The sequence below is a fragment of the Vittaforma corneae genome, assembly GCF_000231115.1.
Source record: "Vittaforma corneae ATCC 50505 unplaced genomic scaffold supercont1.1, whole genome shotgun sequence".
Taxonomy (NCBI): Eukaryota; Fungi; Microsporidia; family Nosematidae; genus Vittaforma; species Vittaforma corneae.
The window spans coordinates 233,237-254,958 of NW_006889834.1; the positions used below are offsets into that span (position 1 = coordinate 233,237).

Genomic DNA, 21,722 nt, shown 5'->3' on the forward strand with positions numbered 1-21,722 from the left:
AACAGTGTCCTGGGATGTGCCGATCAACTTGTTGAGAACTAAAACTGTGGCCGTAGAGCCGTGATCTCTCTGAATGCTTGTAATTGCCCTGCCGCATTTTATTTATGTTCCCAGTGGATATTATGCATATGTTTGTTTTTCTCAAAGTTCATCTAAAGTCTTTGTTTATTTGCAAACTATGGGTGGAGGTGAAAATAAGGTTGACATATACAGCAAAATAGCAGCAGTGCCATCTTCTATCCAAATACTTGGTGCACCAAACAGCTCGCAGTCTGCAGAATCTCCAAAACTGGACGAAATTGATGCAAATGCGCACGAGACTTTCACACTTGAGGAGATGAGAGTGCTGATAATGAGCTACAGAAAGAAAAACAAGGATTTTCTAATCGCAAGAGTCACCACCCCTGACCCGGAAAACAATTCGCTGTTCTATAATTTCTACTATGCAGCTGCTGAGATCAATAGAATACTTTTCAGGTACGAACCGTCTCGCAGATTACTACACCGTATGAAAGTAAAAAATCCACTGAACAACATGTATATTATTGGCCAGGTATTCTACTACAAAATAACTCCACAGGATGTGGACAAAGCAATTGTCAACTTCTTATTCAACCAGGTAAAAGAAAAAGACAAATCTAGAAAGGCATTCAGCGCAATATTTAGGCACAAGCATGACTTTTCAAGAGGCAGAAAAACACAGAAGTCCAAAGATTCAATGGACATTCAGGAGCAGAGACAGATAGTTGAAAACCTCGATGGAAAAAGCTCGAAAGAAATCATTGAGAATATATCCGTGGGAAAGATCCCGATGCCTGAAAAAATAGATTTTAACAAAAAAATAAAGTATGATGCAAAGTATTTTGCATCTGATGATGATTTTTTGATCAAACAGGATGTTAGGGATTATTTCAAAAGGAATGCCCTTGAGCCTGAAGATGAATTCTTGTATGATTTAGACAGAACGCAAAATGACTTCATGGCACTCATTGATGATGATTCGGAAGAAGAAGAGGAAGAGGTTAACGATTGGAGGAGGGTGCTTTCAGCACACATCTCTCTAGCACTGTCGATGCTATTTGTATGTCTTCTGATGGGAGGAGGACCTGGAATTGCAATAATATTTTTACCGCTGGCTGTAATTATATTTTTTTCTTTTATTTCATCGCTGTGCTATGTTTTGTGCTGCAGAAGAAGTACATTTGACACACTGGCTGTGAATAGCATAGAGGATGAACTTTAATAAATAAATGTTATTACAGATGAAAACTGCTTTGTATAAACCTTCACTTCGCGAAAAGTCAGCCGAGATGATTGATGGCGAAGATTTCCAAAATACGCACATGTACTCATCGTTAGAGGCGTACCCAAGGACACCGAGTGTTTGCTTTTCTCATACATTCTAGCTGGCACAGGGCCTGCTCTCTTATAAACATACATTTTAATAAACTTTGCATCTACTTCGGTTGACTAAAATACTTTAATCCTTTTTATCTAAACTGCATAATGCAGTTATCAAATACTCTTGAAGTATTGAGTATATTCCAAGCCTCCAGTTTGTGGGTCTGAACCGGCTATTGTTTTTATAAACATCCAGTAGGACGATTGACATCAGTGCGGTGATTCCGCCAAGTGTGTATCTCATGCTTCCGTTCAAAGCTAGATCCATTTTAGGGTTGGCGCTATTCCCTGATACGAAAATATTAAAAATGAAGGCAACCAAATTAATAACGTATATATTTGCACAGGGAAAACAGAAAGCAGAATATAAGGTTTGTCTATGGAATCTTCTCTTTATAAAGCTATTCTGAATATACAATGAGGGCATTGAAATTAAAGGTGCCGCCAGAAATGTCATAGCCTTATGTATGTCAATTTCTAACTGCTCTGATAAGTTTTTTGTGATTTTTAGCGCTTGGTTGAAAATGAAATTTTGAATTGAAAGAGAAACGATTGCACTGTACACGTTCAGGATGTAAGAGTACTGGACCTTTTTGTACACAAATGTAATTACAGCGCTGGAAACCAATGAAACAGTGGCTGCAGCAAATAGCCAGTTCAGATCTAACAGCTTGCCGTAGTAATATAAAGAAAGTAATGAAAAGGTGGCGGGAGAGAAGAAAATTTTAAATGGCAGCGGCAATGAATAGGATTTCAGCTTCGTATCTGGAATAATAATCAAGTTTTCTAAAACTATTTCAAAAGGAAGCAATGTGAGTGTGATGACCTCAGAAAACATTGTTGAGGATATTTCAACCGAGTTTGGCTCATTTAGTGATGATTCTGGTACGGCAAATAGTCTTTTTAGTATATAACAAATAATTAGTCCGGCTGCCGTAATGCTTATTGCACCAGCTGTTGCCTGAAAATGCCCAACGAGGCAAGAGGACAGGGCAAACAAATACAGCGCTCCAAATAACGGCAAGCATTCGCTTTGCACTACAACTTTCATGGTATTTTTCAAAGATAAAATCGTAAACGAGAGCGCAACAACAAGCAAGATGGACTTGTACGACATGGCAAGTGTAGAAAATCCATTTCCAGGAAAATGTAGGATGCTTATAAGCGTAAATGGCAAGGTTGATATGAGCGACTGCATAAATCCTGCCATTATGCCATTATGATTTTCGGATTTGATTGGGTGTCTCTTTGCCAGCTGAACAATATAGCCATCTGCCAAGAGGGAAGTAGTTAGGAAAAGTAGGACATAGGCCATCAGATTTATAAAGATTGAGGAGTCAAAAGGATTAAAACTATCGATCCTTGGAGTCATGGGTGGAAAACAAAGAATAAATAAACAATTAGCAATAAAGAAAAGACACACGCAAGGCTTTATTTAAGTCGGTGGAATAGTCTTTTGTGCTGACATAATAAAAGAAACATTTTGAAACAAGTTATCCTTAGCAGTTTTGAGAACTTTTTAAAATTATCTCAGCTACTGGCCGCTGCATTGCACTATTATTTGAACTATTTCCGACTGGGTCTCCCTCATGGCACTAGAGAGGGTCAAGAATACCGTAAATATCTTTTTCAAACATCTTGATAAAATTTTCAAAGTTCAAGCTGAAAAGGGCAAGTCTCTGCTGCACGTTGCCCATGCCAACAATGTGCCATTGGAAGGTGCATGTGAAGGAAACCTTGCATGCTCAACATGCCATGTGGTTTGCGATAAATCGGTGTTCAGAGAAGAAGAAATTTCAGAGCGAGAAAACGATCTATTGGATCTAGCCTACGGCTTGAAACCTACAAGTAGACTTGGATGCCAAGTTGTGGTTGATGATTATATGAAAGACAAGACGTTTGAGATTCCAAGAGCCACGAGAAATCTGGCGGTGGATGGATATAGGCCGCCGATACACTAACAAAGAATGGACAAAGGCATGAAGCAAGCCAGAAACTACAAATTGACTTGTATATGTCGGACTGGCTAGGAAGCAACATCACAAAGTATCCTTATTAACATCATCTGCACTTTGCAAAAGCAAACTAATTAGAATGAGCAAGCATAGCTTTCCATATTTTGATAATCCTAACACCAAACTCCAATAAATATACTAATTTTATTTCTAGCTTGCCTTCTTCGATTTTTTTCTTGATTTTGGAACTAAGTTCAGCAGATTACTTCCACTTTTAGTTCTTGCATCAGCCTGTGCTCTTAACTCGCTAATTTTTGGCGCAAGATTGTCTACAATATACTTTCTCGTGTGGGCTTTATCTATTCTGAACCTTCCTTTCTCTTTGCCCTCTTTTGGATGCATCTTTTCCGGTTCTTCTTCATACTTGACTCCCAGAGAATCAAGCGCATGTTTAATTTCCTTAAAAGTAGGCTTGGAAACAGAGTTTTTGAGTGAATACTTTCTTCCTCTGCCAAGTGACACACTTGAATTAATATAGATAGGATAAATGATAAAGCATTTTTCTGTGCTGTCTAGCATTCCAGGGTAGGATCAGAAATTCTGCAAAAGGACTATTGGAAGCGTCATTTCGCATGTGAAATAGAAACAGTTCAGCGTAAATCATCAAAACAAAAGACTATCACACAAACTGAATAGTAAAATAAAGAATATTTAATTGGCTACGATTTTCTCATACATTCCAATAAACTCCTTGGCCTGTGCAATATCTGCATCAGTCTTCACTGTATCCTCAGACGGCAGCATATTGGGGCATTTAATAAGACTTTGAATTTCACTGGAGTAGAAATATTCGTCAAGATTATCGGAGGTAACAAGAGGAAGAGGAAGTGAATAGCCCTTCTTAATCTCGGACTCAGTAGCAAATGTACCAAAAAGGGAGGACAGTTTGTTGAATGCAGACTCCGTCCACATGACAAGTCTTCCCATCTTTCCGCCCGGCGAAAGCTCAAGTAAGTCCAAAGAATTCACATCCATCTGATCGACACCCACAATTCCTCTAAATGCCGACAACTGCGAGCCATCATGAATTATAAGAAGACCCTTTCTCCTAATAAATCTTCTATTTCTGAACTTACCCTTGCCTCTTCTCAGCGACTTCGAGTCCTTAACCTTTTGGCACTCTTCTCCAAGTCCAAGATTGCCTAAGAGTTCAACTGCCTGCTTAGTCTTTTCAAGGCTGCTGATGTTGTCGGAAACTACAAGCGGAAGCATCGGAACATTAGAGCACCTGTGGCCTCTTGCTTCGACAATGGCCGGATTGGCAGTGGCGGCGACAGACATGGCAGTAACAGTTCTCCTCAGACAGAGTGGTGTCTTCCTGTGCCATCTTCTATGGGTTTTTGTAGGATGTGCCATTCTGCCTTTTCTACAAAAAGGCGCAAAGGCTGCCTGTCCTGCCCTTCTGGTGCCACTTCCTTTCACTCTTGGCACTCTGGCTACTGCCCTACCTGTTCCCCACGAGACTGCCGAATGCTGCATGCCAGCAAGCGGACTAACGGCATATGGCTGTCTGGAGTTCTGCGAAACTAGTGAATGCACTTTCTGCACAAGATCATCTCTCAATTCAATATCGAACACTGCAGGCCTCTCAACTTTTTTGGCGACTGTCTTTCCATCCACGTCATAGACATTGACTTTTGAGCTCATTGCCCCTGTGGTAAAATTTTTTTAGAAAAGACAAAAATTTTAAAACAAGAGGAAAATGGGAGGAGATGCAGCAAAGAGAGTTTAAGATAATGGAGCATAGAACAGATGTGGCAATACAGCATGTGCAAATTAGATAGACATTCTGAACATCAAGGAATTAGGTGTTGGAGTATCAATGCTAAAAATGAATCAAATATGTATACTAAAGCAGAAGCGAAAGCTTTTGATGAAGATTTCCTAATTAGTATCGCCGAGACATTAGTCCCTTCAGTTTAATTGATTCACCTGCACTTAGCAGATTATACGGGTGTACTATGCTGTTTGATACCGCCTGCTAGTTATAGTGAAATGGCCCATATTATTTGATTAGTTCGAATCAAAAATCCATTTGACGGTGCCACCCCTTTACATGGCTTTTATTGAGAAATACTACGGCATTGAGGAATCCAGAAAACTTGTCGAGAAGAAGCTGCAGCACCGGTCAAATAAGTATTTGGCTAAATTAGAAGAAAGCCAGCTCCTGAAAGAAGCCAATTCGCTATTTGCCAGAGGAAATACTGGCCAATGCTTTGGAATTTTACAGAAGGCCGTAACTTTAGTTCCGAACGATTTCAGGCCGTATTATCTTTTGGGCCTGATCCATGAGGAGAATGGAAAGCACGAAAAGGCACTGGTTTCGTACATCGCAGCTGCAATACTCAAGAATAACGACATCTCCCTTTGGAAAAAGGCACTAAATATTTCATTAAGGACAAGCAGCTACAGGAACCAAATACTAGCGCTTGAAAGAATATTCAGGAAAGAGCCGTCTGAGTCGATTTTAGTGAAAAAGCTTGAGATATTAAAGCAAATGAAGAAGAAATATGCAGTTGTGGCCTGTCAAATTGAGCTGTTCGACTATCAAGGAGTCGATCCAAGAATTTTTGAAAAGTTTGAGCACACGAATCATATAAACTCACTTAGAAAGATTTGCAGCTGTCTTTATAAGTGTATAAAACATAATAAGCAAGCCAGAACAGAGGTTTTCCTTAGAAAAACAGTTTTTACGCTATTCAAAATCAAGGATTGGAGGAGAATCCTAAGGATTTTAGATGAGTACTACTTCAAAGAAAACGATAAAATACATCCCGACATTAGATTCATCTACATGACTGCAGCCTTATATTCAAAGGAATGTCGTTTTGACAACCTACTTGACTTTAGTGGTTTACTAAACGATGCTTATACTTGGAGAGAAATGGAAAATCCCGAGTATATTTATAGTCTTGCAATATGTCTGAAAGAGTGTGGAGAAGCCAAGAAATCAATACTTCTGTTGGAAAAATACCTATCGGTTTCTCAAACAACCAAATCGCTTCATATACTTGGCGATATCAACCAAGAAGTAGGAAATGTCCAGAGTGCTATCCAGAACTTCAGCCAAGTTCTGGCCTTGGATCCTGTTGATGAGCTGGCCAAGACAAGGCTTCATCAAATCTATGAGAGTCTTGGATATAACAGTCTGGCTGAAAAATTTGAAACACCAACAAGAGTAGTAGAGTACATTAAGGAAATTGAAGCAACAAAGAAGCACGAATTCAGATACTCTGCCGAAAAATGCAGGGAAATGAGAAAGTTGTATGAATGTATTTTGTCAATCAGCCCATCCGACTATGCAGAATTCCTGGAGTTGTCAAGGCCTTTAGTTTCAGATTTTTTCGCCAATCCGTTTGTTATAGTCAAAAATAAGAATTTCAAGAAATTTAATAGCAAAAATGAAAGACTGGAGTTCGACGACTCCAACATGCTTGTGGCCTATGATGCCAATATCTCCAAGAAGCAGCTTTCTGACATGTTGGTGAGAATCAGCTCTCTCCATGGTCTTGACATTGATGAATGGTTTTTTGTAGTAAAAAATACAGTTACTTCACTGATGGTGCTGGAAAAATACGAAGATGCAGTTGAAATTGTACGAAAATGCTTCGACGTTCATATTTTCACACATAACGATCAGATAATCCAGATATTGCTTTTGGGCATTCGGCTATATCTGATGTCTGGCGATTTTGATGGCATACACGACATTATTAGGGAAATGATTGGGCATTTTGGATATACGTCTGTGTACTTTCTATACTTTTTGTCATACTTCTTCCCGGACTTTTATCTTTGCAAAAATTTTAGCGATCTTCAAAAAAACATTCAAAAAATTACTAGGCGAAGCAGCAGGGAGCAATGCGAAGTATATGAGGAATCCAAAAACTGGGCCGATAGCTTCAATGGCAAGGAATGCATCTGCGATGCATCTGATCACAGCGCCGATTTTTGTAATAAAACAACCGAAATTCCTCCATTTTTGAGTGTAATGTCATTTATCCCAAGATTTCTTCAGACAGAAACGGTAGATTTTGTGCTGGGCAATGTTGCATCTCTAAAGTCTGAAATTAGTATTATAAAGGCGGTTATATCAATCTCTCACACCAAATCAAGAACATTGGTAGACAAGAAAAAGTATGCTTCGCAGGGAATTGCCTGTCTAAAGGCAATGGAAAGCGACCCAGTGGCTACATACAACCTTGCCAAGGCATATCATTTTTTTGGATACTATACACACGCTGAGCTTTTATATTTAAGGGTTATTGAGGCTGGCCCAGAAGAGCTAAAAAGAATGAGTGTATTTAATCTTTCTTTGATTTTTAAAGATAACAAAAGCAGGAAGGTCATAGAGAATCTGCTATCAAAATGTAAACAGTGGTGAGTTTCAAGCCCCAGGTAAATGTCATACATTGAGCGTCGATTACAATTGTGGCTTATTTTGCCAATAAAGCTTGAATTTGTTCATTTGGCCTCTTTTTCTCATGTGTGACGAACAAAATCCGATACCAAGCGAGGACGAAATTTGTAGCTCTCTGAAGAAGCAGCTGAAGGACGATGTAGAGTTCTGGAAGAGTGGCAGCGGACACAGCATTTACAATACTGGAAGGGGCTTCTTTACTTTTGAATAAATCGTTTGTTTTAATTGCATTTGTCTTGCCGCCCATGGCTAAGGCTGATACGATAAAAAATGTATGGAGAGACAATTTGGAGGAGGAAATGGCAAACATAAGACATCTGATTGAGAAGTACAACTATGTGGCCATGGACACTGAATTTCCCGGTGTTGTGGCCAAGCCGTTAGGCAGTTTCAAGAGCCAATCGTCATTTGCATACCAGCAATTAAGATTCAACGTTGACATGCTGAGCATAATTCAACTGGGAATATCCCTGAGTGACGAGAATGGAAAGAGGCCTGAACCAACACACACTTGGCAGTTCAACTTTAATTTTAATCTGGATACAGACATGTACTCACAGGAATCAATCGAACTACTGATACAAGCAAAGATCAATTTCAAAGACCATTCAAGAAACGGCATTGATGTCAAAGAGTTTGGGTCTTTACTAACAACCAGTGGACTAGTGATGTCGGACCACATTATTTGGGTATCGTTTCATTCCGCATATGATTTTGCATACTTGATCAAGATTTTGACAGGAAACGCAATGTCAGAGAAAGAAGAGGACTTTCACAAGTACATGGGCGTGCTGTTTCCAAACTTCTACGATTTTAAGTTTCTGCTATCGTCTACTGAGCATTCAAGAAAGGGACTGCAGGAAATAGCAAATGACCTAGGTGTTTCGAGAGAAGGAACAGCACACCAGGCAGGAAGTGATGCGCTGCTGACATCGATGGCATTTTTCAAGTCCTTCGAAACAGTCCTGCTCCGAGACAGCCTAAAAAGTTCAATCTCCAAGCTTTTTGGAATCGAGTATGTCACAGATAGCATATAAAATTAGCATGCTCTTGGCTAGTCAAAACCGTCGAATAAATTATGTTTGTTATCTGTAGGCGCTCCTAGCCATCGCTGCTTAGAGTTCCGGAAAAGCTTGCAGTTGTTTGCAAGCGGCACTTCGTCTTGATCTTCTGAGTAATGAAAATAGCACTTCTCTAAAACCATCCACCAATATGCAAAATAAATACCAATTAAAATTTAATTATCTTCAACCTCTACCTGCTGATTGGCAGCATACTTGTTGTTACTGATCTCAAATGCATTCAAGCGGATGCCATCGTTCTCATCCATTGAGATCAGAAGGCTGTTGCTCTCTCCAATTACCATGACCTTATCCATGGACACACTGAAGGGTTTCTCTCTAGGGTCCTGGAGGAATGCAATCTCTTTTCCATCTGGTGAACGGTCGATATACTTGATGGTTCCAATTCTGCCAGCATTAGGCCCAGAAAAAACATAGCCTATCTTTCCAGCCTCGAATGGAAGATGCCCAACAATCCTATTGGTGGCAATGTCAATCTTGACGGTATCATTAATCTTGATAGAAGGATCAGCAAACTTAAAGTTGTATCCATCTTTTGTATGAGTCATGGGAATTGAATCGTTAGTATATTTAGAAACAACCTTAGATATTCTAACCTTTGCCTCGTCAGAGCTGATTTTGTGAAGCTTAAACTTCCTGTTGGCATTGAAGTAGAGTCTGAAGTGCTGGTTAGTCTTCAGAATTGTCACAACATCGAAAAGACCAACCGGAAACTTAATAGAAGTAATCTCCTTTCCATTGACAGCTATCATCCTTGAGGATGCGATATAATCAACCTCTTTAGCCGTATTGGCTACTCTGAGAAAACGAGCAATCACATATTTCAAAGGAATCGAAAGCTCTTTGCTGTGTGGCCCTGGAAGTGGCCTAATTGCATACTTTTCCACTTTTTTTGTCCAAACCCCACTGGGTCGGTGCTGCAAGTCTTTTTAAATGATGGTGTGCTCCACAGGGCATGCTCTGAGGGATAAGCTGAGGCAAAAATTTTCAGTAAAATTTTTCACATCAACAAAGCAAGTGAATATATTGAAGTATGGGCATTTACTAATCGATATAAGGGTGTTGTGAGAATGCTTGTGCCGTTCCACCATTCGTCTTCTGCAGATGCTAAGTACTCGTCTGTCTGTCTCGTACTTTATTTTTATCTAATCAGTGCAGCCATTTCAAGCCAAGTGCAATAGCTATCCCACTTGGAGCTTTAATAGATTGCATCGGTGTCTCTGTTTTCTATCTTTCTATGTCTCTATTTGGAATCTCAAATACGCTTTCCCTTGTCAAATGAACGAAAACATTTTAACCTGCTTGAGAATTAAAGAAACAAGCGCAAAGCCTGTCTTCACTCCAAATCACATAAATGTACAGAATAAGTCGTTTGCTGTTGACAGCATTTTCTACGGGCCCGATCAGAATGAGATATTTCAATACGTTTCAAAAACTATTCTCTCAAAATGTGTCCAAGGATACAACTGTTCTGTGTTTGCCTACGGACAGACAGGCAGTGGCAAGACATACACCATACAGGGAACAGACAGCAGTCCGGGACTTGCTCAACGCTCGCTATCATTCTTCCATAACAACTACGATGAAGTCAAGCTCTCGTTTATTGAGATATACAATGAAAACATGCTAGACTTGTCCGTGCCAGAAAATGAAATAAGCATAAGAGAAGATCCGGTGCTGGGAGTAACAGTTGATAGCTTAAACGTCTTTATTTCACACTCCCTGATGGAAAGCTTAGAGTTCTACAAAAGAGGAATTGCAAACAGAAAAACAGCAGCTACACAGATGAATGAAAACAGTAGCAGAAGTCATTCAATATTCACAATCAGCCTTGAGATGAAGAATAAGAATATAGTCAAGAAATCTAAGCTGTGCTTTGTGGATTTGGCAGGATCCGAGAAAATCGGGGATAATGAAATTGAAAGGGTCAAAGAAACCTGCAACATCAACACGTCGCTACTATGTCTGGGTAAGATTGTCCATAAGCTAAGTTCAAATGACAGATGGCATATCTCCTACAGAGACTCAAAACTCACATTTCTTCTGAAAGACTCGTTGGGCGGAAATAGCAAATTGGCAATTATTGGAACAGTAAACATTGATTTTCCATCTGACACAGTAAACACGCTGAATTTTCTGAGTAGGTCCAAAAAGATCACCAACAGTCCCTCAATTAACTATGATACAGGCAGGTCGACTGTTGCGGAGCTTACAGAGAATATTAAGCAGTTGGACGAGGAAAACAACACGCTCAAGGCCGAGATAGCTGAGCTTCGTTCACAGAAGGAAAATAACATCAAAAGTTCAATAATCTACGACGTGAAGAAGCTGAAAAGAGATTTCAATCTTCTTATGGACGAATTCAATGTTTTATGTGCCAGTTCTAAGGCTATCATTGGAAACTACTATGATACTAATCGATCTGCGATTTTGGAAATTAGTGAGAATTTAAGAATGCTAGCCGAAAGAAACAAAGAGAACATCCGAAATATATTTACAAAGAAGAGAAGGATAGATGAAGAAAATGATGAATAAATTTGTTGAGATAGAGCCGTCTTTTTGATTACAGATATGGCACTGTCCGTTGTCTTCGTCAGGCAATGGTGGGATTGTGCAGTCGCCCATAACAGCGAGTATATAAATTATCCATGCAGATGTGAGACTAGTGATAGAAGAAGGCTACTTTATCTCGGCATTTATGAATAAACACCGGCGTGTTTGGTCTTATTTATTGAACATTATTGTGCCCTCAATGGATCAGGACAAACAAGAATCCAGAAGAAGAGTTTCCTTTGCCGCTGAGCCTCAGATAAATTACATATATCAGAAAGAAAACAACACGTCTATGACTAGTTCATGCAGTATGGATATGGCCATGGATATTACTACAGAGCTGGCAGAGTTCAAGAACTTGAATTTGTTTTCAAAGGACTATAGTGCGAATGCAGAAGATGTGTGTGATGTGGAAAACATGCTTGAAATAAAGGAAAATGAAAGCAATGGTCTATCAAAGAGAGTGAGCTTGGATCCTTTAAAGGCTATCGAGCACGAATCGTTTTCTGAAAGTAGCACCACTGCTGCTAACCTGGGAAATAGCAGCACAGCTATACAAAATGTGCAGGATAAGATCGACGATGCCGAGCATCCAACAAAAGAAGTCGAAGCAAAGAGTCCAGATGCCAAATCAAAAGATCAGACACAGTCTATTTTCTGGAGATCTTCCATCAAAGATGAACACAGAAAAAGTCTGAATGTTTCTTTTGATGATACAGGCGCGATTAACAGTTCATTTGGTGTTGAAGAATTGGTCAACACGATTGATTTGAGGAAAATTATCCCGCAGGAATGGCAAGCGAAGACGAGCATTGGTGAGTTTCTTGCTTCACAGGGAATCAGGTTTCTTGATGAAACCGTTATGGGGGCCATGAAAAGAGACACGCTTTCTAAGTCCAGGAATGTCGTCGATCCCTCGCTAGTGCTCTACTACAAATACTCATTATCCGAGAGAATTGAGTTTTTGTATCAGTTCTCAGGCTTCTTAATTGATAAAATGAAAGATCTTCAAAAGGAAATTGAGGAGGTTGAATCCGGCATTGATGTGAGCGGCATAAACAAAGACAATTTGAAGAGAATACGAAATGAAGCACGAAATAAATCTAAGATTGACTGGTACAGCTTAAGAAAGATCTACGAGATTCAGTTTAATAAGAAAATGATTGAAAACAAAAGTAAGATTGTGGATCTATTAAACGATGTAAAGAGGCAGAACATGAAGACTGTGGAGACTATTTATTTGAAGGAGCAGAGTGTCAATAGCTTAAGATCAAAGATATCCGAGTTGAAAGAAAAGGTTTCAAGGTTCGAGAAGGAGAATGTTCAAAAAACCGAGAAATTGCAGGCGATGATTGAGGAGAAAAAGAAGGTATATGAATCGGCCCAAAACGATTTTGAAACAATTCTACAGTCGTATGAGACACAGAAAAAGGAGGAATGCATGATCCAGAAGAGGATCGATAGGCTACACCAAGAAATATCAAGCCTGAAAAAGAACATTGCTATTAAGAATGTGGGCGAAAGCCAGCTGGACGAAGTCAAACGGCAGTTGGAGAGGTACGGCTCTATATATCATTTTAAGATTATAAAAATTAGCAAGCATGCAGTACTATTTGAAGTTGCCGGTAACGTCGTTTCTGTCGAAGTTAACAGTCTGTCTGAGGTAGTTGAATTTTCATTTGTAAAAAGCGATGGAGATCCGTTTAGTGAGTTTTCAAGATCGCTCATTCAAAATTCATGCTGCAGAAAGCTCGTTGACTTTATAAGAACGTGTCTTGAAAATTTCTATCTCTGCTTTTCACTAAGAAAGGAAGTCAATGCCATAAAAGAAAAAGCTAAGGTAGAATGCTTCTATTTAAATTCCTGTTTGTACTTTAGAATTTACCCACCAGACTCGAAGGTGCTACTTGACATGTCAATCACAGACGAATTTGATTTGATTTACAACGAGAGAATATGTCACAACCTTAAACTATCACCAGGATCTCTGAGCTTGTTTATATCAGAAAAATTGATTAAATAATGTCCTTCATCTAAGTTAAAGTATGTTGACAGTCACGGCATTGCGTAATTTTAGTAGAATGCACATGCCTTATAATGCTAGTAAGCATGGACAGGCCTTACTCGACACAATTTCACGGCATAATCGGGCATGCCGTTTATTGGCACTTCTCGTTCATAAATTCTCTAAAAGCCTTACTTTTTCTATAAATTTCATCGAACCTTCCATACTCTTCTACCTTTCCATCCTTTAAAAAAGCCACCTTTTCAAAGTATTTGACAAGTTCTTTCTGGTGAATGATCATCAGAATGGTTTTGTTTGTAATCTCTTTTAGCACATGCTTGATGAAGTAATCTTCGTACTTTTTGTCGACTGTTGACGTGGCCTCATCAAGTACCAAGATTGGTGAATTTTTGACAAAGGCTCTGAGTATGCAGATTTTCTTCTTTTGGCCTGCACTTAGGTTGGATCCATTAAATCCAGAATGCGTATTATATCCATTCTTCAGACTCACAATCTCCGAATGAATTCCGAGCAAAGTTGCCATGCAAGTAATCTCGTCAATTCTTGAATGCTTGCTGCCCATTCTAACATTGTCCAAAATAGTTGCATCAGAGATATAGTCATCTTGCGAAACATAGGCAATAAGATCAAATAGTGAGCTGTTAGAAATACTGTTGATGGATTGGCCGTCGATGGTAATTTCTCCATCATAGCTTGAAAATCGCAAAAGAGTTTTGAGGAAGGTGCTTTTTCCTGTTCCATTTCTTCCCACCACTGCAATCTTATCATTCTTCTGAATTTTCAGATTAATGTTTTCTAATATTAACGTTTTGTCTTGGTAAATGTTGATGGACTTAAAGCATATACAGTTGCTAAAGACAAGCGTCTTTCTTGTTTTCGTTTCAACTGGAACATCGAATATTTCCTCAATGCCGTTCAAGGATATGGCAAGACTTGATATTAAATCAGACGCTTGTTTTAGAAGTGCATTTAAACTTTTAAAAACCATGAAAATGACTGACAAGTTCACAGCTTCGGTTGAGAAAGCAAGACTTACTAGCAAAATGGCGGCAACGAATGGAAGCTCTGAGAAGCTCTCAACCAAGAGGTTTCTCTTCTCTCCCTCAAGCTTCATTCTAAAATAATCCTTTCGTTGCTTGGATGTTTTTACGTAAAGCTCACCAGACTGCTTCTCTTCAATCCCGTATGCTTTGATCAATTCAAAATTCTGTATTTTGTCGTACAAAATCGACGAATTTCCCACTTTTTCATTTAAATATGATGTATGAAATTTAAGAATTGGCTTTAGCTTTATGATGCTTATCAGCAGATACGCCACAGGATATATGAGGGTAAGAAAGTACAGCAATGGTTGATTGCTGCTGCGGATCTTAATGAATGAAAAGACAATAAACATCATAATTGAAACTAACTTAAATGCGAGCATTTCAAAAAGTGATTTGTAAACTACAAGCTTCGCATGTATGTTTGTAATTATTTCGCCAGAGTCTGACCTGACGATATCCTTATATTCTACGCTCATTGCATCTTTCAGAAACCTGACCATTAAATCTCTTATTGACTTTTCGGAAAAATACCCAAAAAACATCTTGCATAGACATCTGAAAAGGATGCCCACTGCCGCATGGGCTATATACCGATAAATCAACGATGGTCTATTGGTTGCATCACCTATTTTTATGATATTTCTCAGCAATTCAAGTGATGTAAGGTAGAATAGCGTGGAGAGAACATTGAATATAAAGCTGAGAGCCATTCCAACAGATTTATAGTATCTGTTTTCACAAACAAATGCTGCAAGCACCTCCTTCAATAGGTCTTTAACATTTGCCAATTTCATTTAAGGAGTCTGTCTCAGAATTATCAAAAACCACATGGGCCAATCAAATATTGTCTAAACATATAGTAGTGCGCAAATGCTAATACCACGAGCCTAACACTTTAAAAGTACGTTGAAACTTCGCATTTATTCCCGTCGCACAATCTGATAATCGTCGGTGACAACATAGTCGTTTTCATTTATTACCAATCTTAACTGTGACCTGTCACATTTCTCAAACCATATTCCCATAATGGACTTCACAAGATCATTATTAACATAAATAGAACAATCCCGTAGTGTACTTGGAAGCCTAAATGATTCTTTTAGTTGCACGCAATCTGGCTCTTCAGATTCTGAAGTATACTTGCCGACATCAACCGAATCGAGCTGCTTCAAATCGAGGTGTAATACTTCCAGGCCGCTGATTTCGGAAATCTCATAAGGCAGTTTCATGAATCCCGTGCATTCATCAATCACCAAGCATTTCAATGATTTTGTAGTTTTCAAACCCATACAAATAGAATGCATATTAAGAAGATCACATTTGAAAAAGCCCAAGTTCTCGATACTTTGAACTTCTTGCAGATCAATAGATTCGAATGATGACATGATCAGGTTCAGATTTTTTAAAGCATGGACAGTTTGCAAGCTTAATGATTTCAAATGACAACTCTCCAAGAAAACATCAAGCAGGCTGGATACGTCTTGCAGAGTTGCCGATGTTAGCAAACAATCCTTTAAAAGAAGTTTATGAAGCATCGACATCTTTCGAAAAGCCAGCGACTCCAACACAGAACTATACAGCTCGAAATTCTGCAATGCGGCCATTTCGCATAGATCAATTGATTTTGACCAACCAGAATTCTCTGCTGTGGGAAATCCTGTATTAGATGCCTGTGCCAGTGCGATGGTCTTTTCATCAAGAAGAATAGTCATTTTCTCTCAAACTTCTCAGTTGACTTAGTTTCTTGAAATCTTCTGTGTCAAATAGTAACTTTTTAGATTGTATTTTGAGTACCTCAATATTTTTGTGATCAAGGATCCAGTTCATATTATGCCCTCCAAGATCAACTATGTTTTCGTTTGAGATTTCAACCCAAACAAGCTTTTCAGGATTGGAGAATTTCAACTCAATGTCTCCCGACAGTTCAGCCATTTTCAAATACTTTATGTTTTTCATAAAACCTGCCCTTCTCTTCAACGCGCCCAGCACGTCATTTGTCAAGATTGCAAGAAGAATCCCGGTGTTGTCAATTATATGCTCCTTGTTTGGAGCACCACATCTAATAGAAAACTGCTGTAGAATGGCGATAAACCTGAAAAACCGTACCATCATAACAACCCTTTTATTAACTTCATAGCTAGTTAAAAACGCCACACAGTTTATCCACTGGGCAGAAGGATTCCTTGTGATATCCGAATCGTCAAACTCAAAGACCACTCTTTGGAAATAGTTTGTATTTTTTAGTACTATCTTTGCAAAGAGAATCGAAGGTGACTGTGGATCGCTTTGAAATGCAAGATCCATCAACATGATTAAATGCAAGGATGATTGAGCAGCGTTTCTCCTAGATTTCTCAATCTCAAACAGATAGTTTCTACACATGCTAAAGACAAAGCCATCGTAAATACCTAGCTTTTCAAAAAAACTCTTGAGGTTCAAAACTGAGCTGGGAAAATATGACTGTTGCATGCAGAAATCAAAGAACTGCTGATCATCAAGCCTCAAAAGAATCTCATTTAGCTTCAAAATGTCGGCTGCAAACTCATGAATATTTTGAGTTTCATTGATGGTTTTGAACACGTCACAGTACTGGACTCCATTGAAAAGCAACATGCCTGTAATCTCAGACACGGCACTGTCAGGTAGCTTAGGAAATTCAGTATTCAGTTCTGTTTGTTCTTCAATATCAGAGTCCTCAATAGTGGTATATTGAGTGTTTTCATCACTATCTGCATCATGGCTTTGAATGCACTGTTCTGTATCTGGATTTGCTTCATTGATGGGATCAAGAAGCATGACTTCCATAGATATGATTAGCCTGTAGATTATTTTGCATATCTTTCTCTCTCGTGCAATATTCATTAACATCATAGATATGGTTAAAAATTTTTGAGCTTCGTCAGTAAACCTGCCAATGATTTTAACAATAAGCCTATTTAGACTTGATACCTAAATATGCCACTAGGGCCTTGGCCCATATAGTTTAGAGCTTTGCTAAAAGATTGAAAGCGACAGATCTTGAAGGCTTATTTGCATGGCAAAGTCCAACAAATTTACTTTAATGCATATTGATCCATGTTGCACGTTTCTCATGCAATCAGACCACTGCACTGTCTCGCAGTTGCTGTACGTTACTTCTATAATATTGCCCCTTACATATTAAAAACATGCCAATGGGCTGTCCAACTGCACAGAAGCAGATCCAGAAGAACGAATTTGCTATTGATGGTGCCTTTTCCTTCATCATGTTTGTAATATAATACAGCGGTATCTGGACTACCATTCCGAGTAAAAACCAACCGTTGAAAAATTTAAGGGTCATCGAAACAACATATTCATGGATAAACCCGCTGAACAAAAAGCATACAAAAGTAGCGCCAGACCTGTTAACTCCCCTTTTTATCAGAGGGGTGTAAATGTGCTCCTTCATAAAGTTATGTACTGGCAAATTCCAGTTTTTCCAGAAATCAGCAGTTGATCGTGAATTCCACCACTCCCCAAAGATTTTTTCATCAAACAGTGTGAGCTCACTCAAAATTGTCATTCCACAATCGAAGAATATTCTGAAAAATAGATTAAAAAGTATAATTGACGATATGCTCAAATGCATGAAGCCTTCTATAAAGCTGTTTGAGGAGCTACTCGTGATCAGCTTAATAATGGCAGGCACAGCGTGCTGGTCAAGAAAAAAGCATAGCAGCAAAAGAAAGGCCACAAGTTTGAAAGCGGATGTCCAAATCAAGCCCCAGTTTCTCTTTGATTTCATTTGGTACTCTTCCTTGTAGACAAGAGTGGGATATGATAAAAACTTGAGAAATCTTAGCATGGTGCTTGGCTCTCTGCCATTTATCAGAAACGAATACATCTTCATGTCATAGGATAGTGACAGGATGTATAGCCAGCAAGCCAAAAATACATGTTTGATCTTAAGATAAACCATGATGGAACTCAGACATTCGGATACTGGAATATAAGCTACTACAACTGAAAGATCGGCATTTGATAGATTCAGAAAATAGCAGAAACAGCACCGAAGGAAAATAACGAAAAGACAGGCAAAGAACCACACTGCATCGTGACATGAAATGTTTGAGAGTGGTATTTTCATTCTAAAGCCGCTTTCCATAAAACTCATCAAAATAAACCGGCTAATAAATAAAAACGCCAATAGGCGTGTTAGATTGTTCCATCCGTTGTTCTCAGGACTTATTTCCTGGTTTGCAGTTTTACTTTGTGCCAGCAAACGAGCTCTTCGTGGTTTTTTTCTGTTTCTGACAAGAATGTCCTCTGCTATTTGACAGGATGAGCCATTTGATTGCATTACTGAAGACTTGCCAGGTCCTAGTTTGGTATTATCAACAAGATTACCGGAAATTCCACCACCCATCAGCAGGGGCTTATTATTATTTTCAAAAACATTACATTTCATTGAATAAATAAACAGAAAAGAATGTTGAAGCATGCTTAGTATTTCAATGCTTGATTGAAGTTTGAATTAGCCATATGATATTCTACAGTGCTTTGCTGGTAATCCTGCGTGCTTGTATGAATGAATGTCGCTTAAAATATATTATAAACGTTTCAGTGAACAGACGACATGAAATATTGTGCCATGATTTCATTGCTAAATGTCGAAAACACAATAGTCATGAGGCTGTTTATAGTCTGTTTTCAATATTAAAATTTTTTGACCGATAGAATTTAAAGCCAAAGGCATAATGCCTGTAACTGAAAATCAATTTATTGATTTTTTAATATCCCTTAAAACCTTCTCACCAGTTTTTATCAGGTGTCGCAGGTCTTCTCCCTTTCCGCCCATTCTCATTCTCACAACGCCGTCAATCCTATCAATAATACACTTTAACTTTCCCTCCACTATAAAGTTTCTCAAGTCCTCTTCGACATGCTCACTCTCAACATCGAAGTACTGTGCCATTTTGTCAAGATGCAGAGACTGATAGCACAGCAGAAGCTGGCAATATCCCTTTACCTTCATCTCTTTGCAGAAATATTCTTTGAATGGTCTTAAAAAACAGTCATTTTCGCAGTATTCAATAAATTTAAGAAGTTTTCTGAATAGCAGCGAGTACTCACAGTTGAATAAGCACTCAGGCAATTCTAGAAACTCCTTGCATTTTCTCACCTCTGGGTTGTCTATCACGTCCCTTTTCAACTTATTTCTCTCAAATGAAATCAAAGAAGAGAAAGCAAGATAAAGGATTAATTTTTCAAACGAAAGAAGCTCGTATGCACCAAAGGAGGCCAGAGAGCTACAGAAGCATTCAGCAGCCCTGTCAAACTCGGCTCTTAAAAGATGGAATAGCCCGAAGTACACTTTGAATCTATTTTTGCATTCCCAGTCACTGGAGCTTTCAAAAGCATAGTTTGCATCCTCAATATATCTTTCGAGAGAACGAGTGTCCTCCAAAATAATGGCCATTCTTATTTTACACATCAAGATGTTCATTTTAAGTGATGCTGAATTGTCCTGCTCAAGCAATTCCTTTGCAAGCACCTCGAAGCTTTTAACATCAAAAATTTGCGCATAAAATTCGCATACTTTCTTATCCATTTCAATAATGTACGGCTCGTTCTCTGCATTTTCACTTTTTTCCTGCTCAAACTCTTTAATTTTCTTTGAAATTTCCGAATTCATATAGTCCAAGTCTTGTTTGCTGTATTCCAGAATGCCTTTCTCCATGTATCTTTTATAGAGATTGATGTTAAGCCTCTGTACAAGAAACTGCCGGATTGTTTCCGATGATCTGCCAGAGTCTACAAGATGGACTATTTCTAATGTTGGTTCTCGAAAGGATGACTCCATTTGTGGGTGCAAATCCCAAACTTTAAAGGCCCTAGGTTCATTATTTCAATCAGCTGCGATATTGAAAACACATGCTTCTAGCACATTTCTGTATTTTAGCATAGCTGTTTGTTGCCAAATTCACACTTGACTTTTGATTATAGTACAGCCATCATATTTGTATTTTGCCACAAAGTACCTGGTGCTTAACTAGCATAAATCATGCCGTAGATCAGCCAGAAATAGCATCGCCGTTTGATTATGAGCATCTCCTTGATAGCACGCGTGTTTTTTAACTTTCCTTCCACATAAAATTTTTATGTTCTTGTACCATTCATGAAAATAGTTAAGTTAGATGAAATAGATAAAGTTGACATTCAGTCATACTTCGAGGATGTCGTTGTAATTCCAACCGAAACAGTGTACGGTCTGGCTGCTAGAATAGATAACGAAAAGGCTCTTAACAATATATTCAAAATCAAAGGAAGACCATCTGACAATCCACTGATTGTTCATATTTCAGATCGGGATATGCTAGATAATTTGGTAGATGGAGATGTTCCTGCGGAGTATTCAATCCTCATGGATAGATTCTGGCCAGGCCCACTCACTCTTCTTTTCAAGTGCAAAGATTCAGTTTCAAGAACACTCACAGGAAAGGATATAAGCACAATTGCAGTGCGAATGCCAAAAGGTGAAAAGATCAGAGATTTAATCAAGAGAATAGGAGTTCCGCTTGCAGCACCGTCTGCAAACACAAGTGGAAAGCCATCACCCACAAGAGTAGCGCATGTGATGGATGATTTAGGTGAAAGGGTTTCATTGTACATCGATGGTGGGCCGTGTGAAATTGGTATAGAATCAACTGTTTTTGGCATTATTGATAACAGCTATATGATTTTAAGACCGGGTGGTGTAACAAAAGAAAGTATTGAGAAGGCAATTAATAAGAAGGTATTGGTCAAAAACAAAGTGGAAAATAGTGACATATTGATATGTCCTGGCCAGAAATACAAACACTATTCTCCCGAACATCCTGTCTATTTATTTACTGGTTCGACTTGGCGCCAAAATATATCAAAGTATAGTCAAGTATTTGAGAATATGAAAATTGGAATACTCAAGAGAAGGGGATTGGAATATCCAATCGAGTTTTACAAAGAATACGATCTAGGCGAATGCCTACAAGATTGCACACGAAACATCTTTGCAGGTCTTAGAGTTTTAGATAGATCCTGCGACGTAATATTTGTTGTAGGATTTGAACTTGAGAAGGAGGGACTGGCCATTATGGATAGACTGGAAAAGGCGGCGAGCCACATTATCGACTAAGCATTGCATTCTAACAATAAGCTGATTTTAGAAATGCATGGTAG

The 21,722-nt window shown here is 38.7% G+C and overlaps 16 protein-coding genes across 16 annotated transcripts; 7 read left to right on the plus strand and 9 right to left on the minus strand.

Annotated features, from left to right (window-relative positions):
* Positions 1-178: 178 nt before the first annotated feature.
* On the plus strand, positions 179-1,243 carry VICG_00165 (uncharacterized protein; the record flags this gene model as incomplete). Its single annotated transcript, XM_007603556.1, has 1 exon — positions 179-1,243. One exon carries the CDS (start codon positions 179-181, stop codon positions 1,241-1,243), a length of 1,065 nt encoding a protein of 354 aa, XP_007603618.1.
* A 237-nt stretch (positions 1,244-1,480) lies between these two features.
* VICG_00166 (uncharacterized protein) lies at positions 1,481-2,773 on the minus strand (the record flags this gene model as incomplete). Its single annotated transcript, XM_007603557.1, has 1 exon — positions 1,481-2,773. The coding sequence occupies one exon, from the start codon at positions 2,771-2,773 to the stop codon at positions 1,481-1,483; it is 1,293 nt and encodes a 430-aa protein (XP_007603619.1).
* A 217-nt stretch (positions 2,774-2,990) lies between these two features.
* Positions 2,991-3,362, plus strand: VICG_00167 (uncharacterized protein; the record flags this gene model as incomplete). Its single annotated transcript, XM_007603558.1, has 1 exon — positions 2,991-3,362. One exon carries the CDS (start codon positions 2,991-2,993, stop codon positions 3,360-3,362), a length of 372 nt encoding a protein of 123 aa, XP_007603620.1.
* Positions 3,363-3,566: 204 nt separating this feature from the next.
* On the minus strand, positions 3,567-3,935 carry VICG_00168 (uncharacterized protein; the record flags this gene model as incomplete). The annotated part of the gene is made up of 1 exon (XM_007603559.1): positions 3,567-3,935. One exon carries the CDS (start codon positions 3,933-3,935, stop codon positions 3,567-3,569), a length of 369 nt encoding a protein of 122 aa, XP_007603621.1.
* A 132-nt stretch (positions 3,936-4,067) lies between these two features.
* On the minus strand, positions 4,068-5,063 carry VICG_00169 (uncharacterized protein; the record flags this gene model as incomplete). The annotated part of the gene is made up of 1 exon (XM_007603560.1): positions 4,068-5,063. The coding sequence occupies one exon, from the start codon at positions 5,061-5,063 to the stop codon at positions 4,068-4,070; it is 996 nt and encodes a 331-aa protein (XP_007603622.1).
* Positions 5,064-5,472: 409 nt separating this feature from the next.
* On the plus strand, positions 5,473-7,800 carry VICG_00170 (uncharacterized protein; the record flags this gene model as incomplete). Its single annotated transcript, XM_007603561.1, has 1 exon — positions 5,473-7,800. One exon carries the CDS (start codon positions 5,473-5,475, stop codon positions 7,798-7,800), a length of 2,328 nt encoding a protein of 775 aa, XP_007603623.1.
* Positions 7,801-8,081: 281 nt separating this feature from the next.
* On the plus strand, positions 8,082-8,873 carry VICG_00171 (uncharacterized protein; the record flags this gene model as incomplete). Its single annotated transcript, XM_007603562.1, has 1 exon — positions 8,082-8,873. The coding sequence occupies one exon, from the start codon at positions 8,082-8,084 to the stop codon at positions 8,871-8,873; it is 792 nt and encodes a 263-aa protein (XP_007603624.1).
* Positions 8,874-9,073: 200 nt separating this feature from the next.
* Positions 9,074-9,841, minus strand: VICG_00172 (uncharacterized protein; the record flags this gene model as incomplete). Its single annotated transcript, XM_007603563.1, has 1 exon — positions 9,074-9,841. The coding sequence occupies one exon, from the start codon at positions 9,839-9,841 to the stop codon at positions 9,074-9,076; it is 768 nt and encodes a 255-aa protein (XP_007603625.1).
* A 355-nt stretch (positions 9,842-10,196) lies between these two features.
* VICG_00173 (uncharacterized protein) lies at positions 10,197-11,453 on the plus strand (the record flags this gene model as incomplete). The annotated part of the gene is made up of 1 exon (XM_007603564.1): positions 10,197-11,453. One exon carries the CDS (start codon positions 10,197-10,199, stop codon positions 11,451-11,453), a length of 1,257 nt encoding a protein of 418 aa, XP_007603626.1.
* Positions 11,454-11,670: 217 nt separating this feature from the next.
* VICG_00174 (uncharacterized protein) lies at positions 11,671-13,494 on the plus strand (the record flags this gene model as incomplete). The annotated part of the gene is made up of 1 exon (XM_007603565.1): positions 11,671-13,494. The coding sequence occupies one exon, from the start codon at positions 11,671-11,673 to the stop codon at positions 13,492-13,494; it is 1,824 nt and encodes a 607-aa protein (XP_007603627.1).
* A 136-nt stretch (positions 13,495-13,630) lies between these two features.
* Positions 13,631-15,337, minus strand: VICG_00175 (uncharacterized protein; the record flags this gene model as incomplete). The annotated part of the gene is made up of 1 exon (XM_007603566.1): positions 13,631-15,337. The coding sequence occupies one exon, from the start codon at positions 15,335-15,337 to the stop codon at positions 13,631-13,633; it is 1,707 nt and encodes a 568-aa protein (XP_007603628.1).
* Positions 15,338-15,463: 126 nt separating this feature from the next.
* On the minus strand, positions 15,464-16,255 carry VICG_00176 (uncharacterized protein; the record flags this gene model as incomplete). Its single annotated transcript, XM_007603567.1, has 1 exon — positions 15,464-16,255. One exon carries the CDS (start codon positions 16,253-16,255, stop codon positions 15,464-15,466), a length of 792 nt encoding a protein of 263 aa, XP_007603629.1.
* VICG_00177 (uncharacterized protein) lies at positions 16,239-17,414 on the minus strand (the record flags this gene model as incomplete). The annotated part of the gene is made up of 1 exon (XM_007603568.1): positions 16,239-17,414. The coding sequence occupies one exon, from the start codon at positions 17,412-17,414 to the stop codon at positions 16,239-16,241; it is 1,176 nt and encodes a 391-aa protein (XP_007603630.1).
* Positions 17,415-17,640: 226 nt separating this feature from the next.
* On the minus strand, positions 17,641-18,930 carry VICG_00178 (uncharacterized protein; the record flags this gene model as incomplete). Its single annotated transcript, XM_007603569.1, has 1 exon — positions 17,641-18,930. One exon carries the CDS (start codon positions 18,928-18,930, stop codon positions 17,641-17,643), a length of 1,290 nt encoding a protein of 429 aa, XP_007603631.1.
* A 348-nt stretch (positions 18,931-19,278) lies between these two features.
* VICG_00179 (uncharacterized protein) lies at positions 19,279-20,367 on the minus strand (the record flags this gene model as incomplete). The annotated part of the gene is made up of 1 exon (XM_007603570.1): positions 19,279-20,367. The coding sequence occupies one exon, from the start codon at positions 20,365-20,367 to the stop codon at positions 19,279-19,281; it is 1,089 nt and encodes a 362-aa protein (XP_007603632.1).
* Positions 20,368-20,682: 315 nt separating this feature from the next.
* On the plus strand, positions 20,683-21,678 carry VICG_00180 (Sua5/YciO/YrdC/YwlC family protein; the record flags this gene model as incomplete). The annotated part of the gene is made up of 1 exon (XM_007603571.1): positions 20,683-21,678. One exon carries the CDS (start codon positions 20,683-20,685, stop codon positions 21,676-21,678), a length of 996 nt encoding a protein of 331 aa, XP_007603633.1.
* Positions 21,679-21,722: the final 44 nt, after the last annotated feature.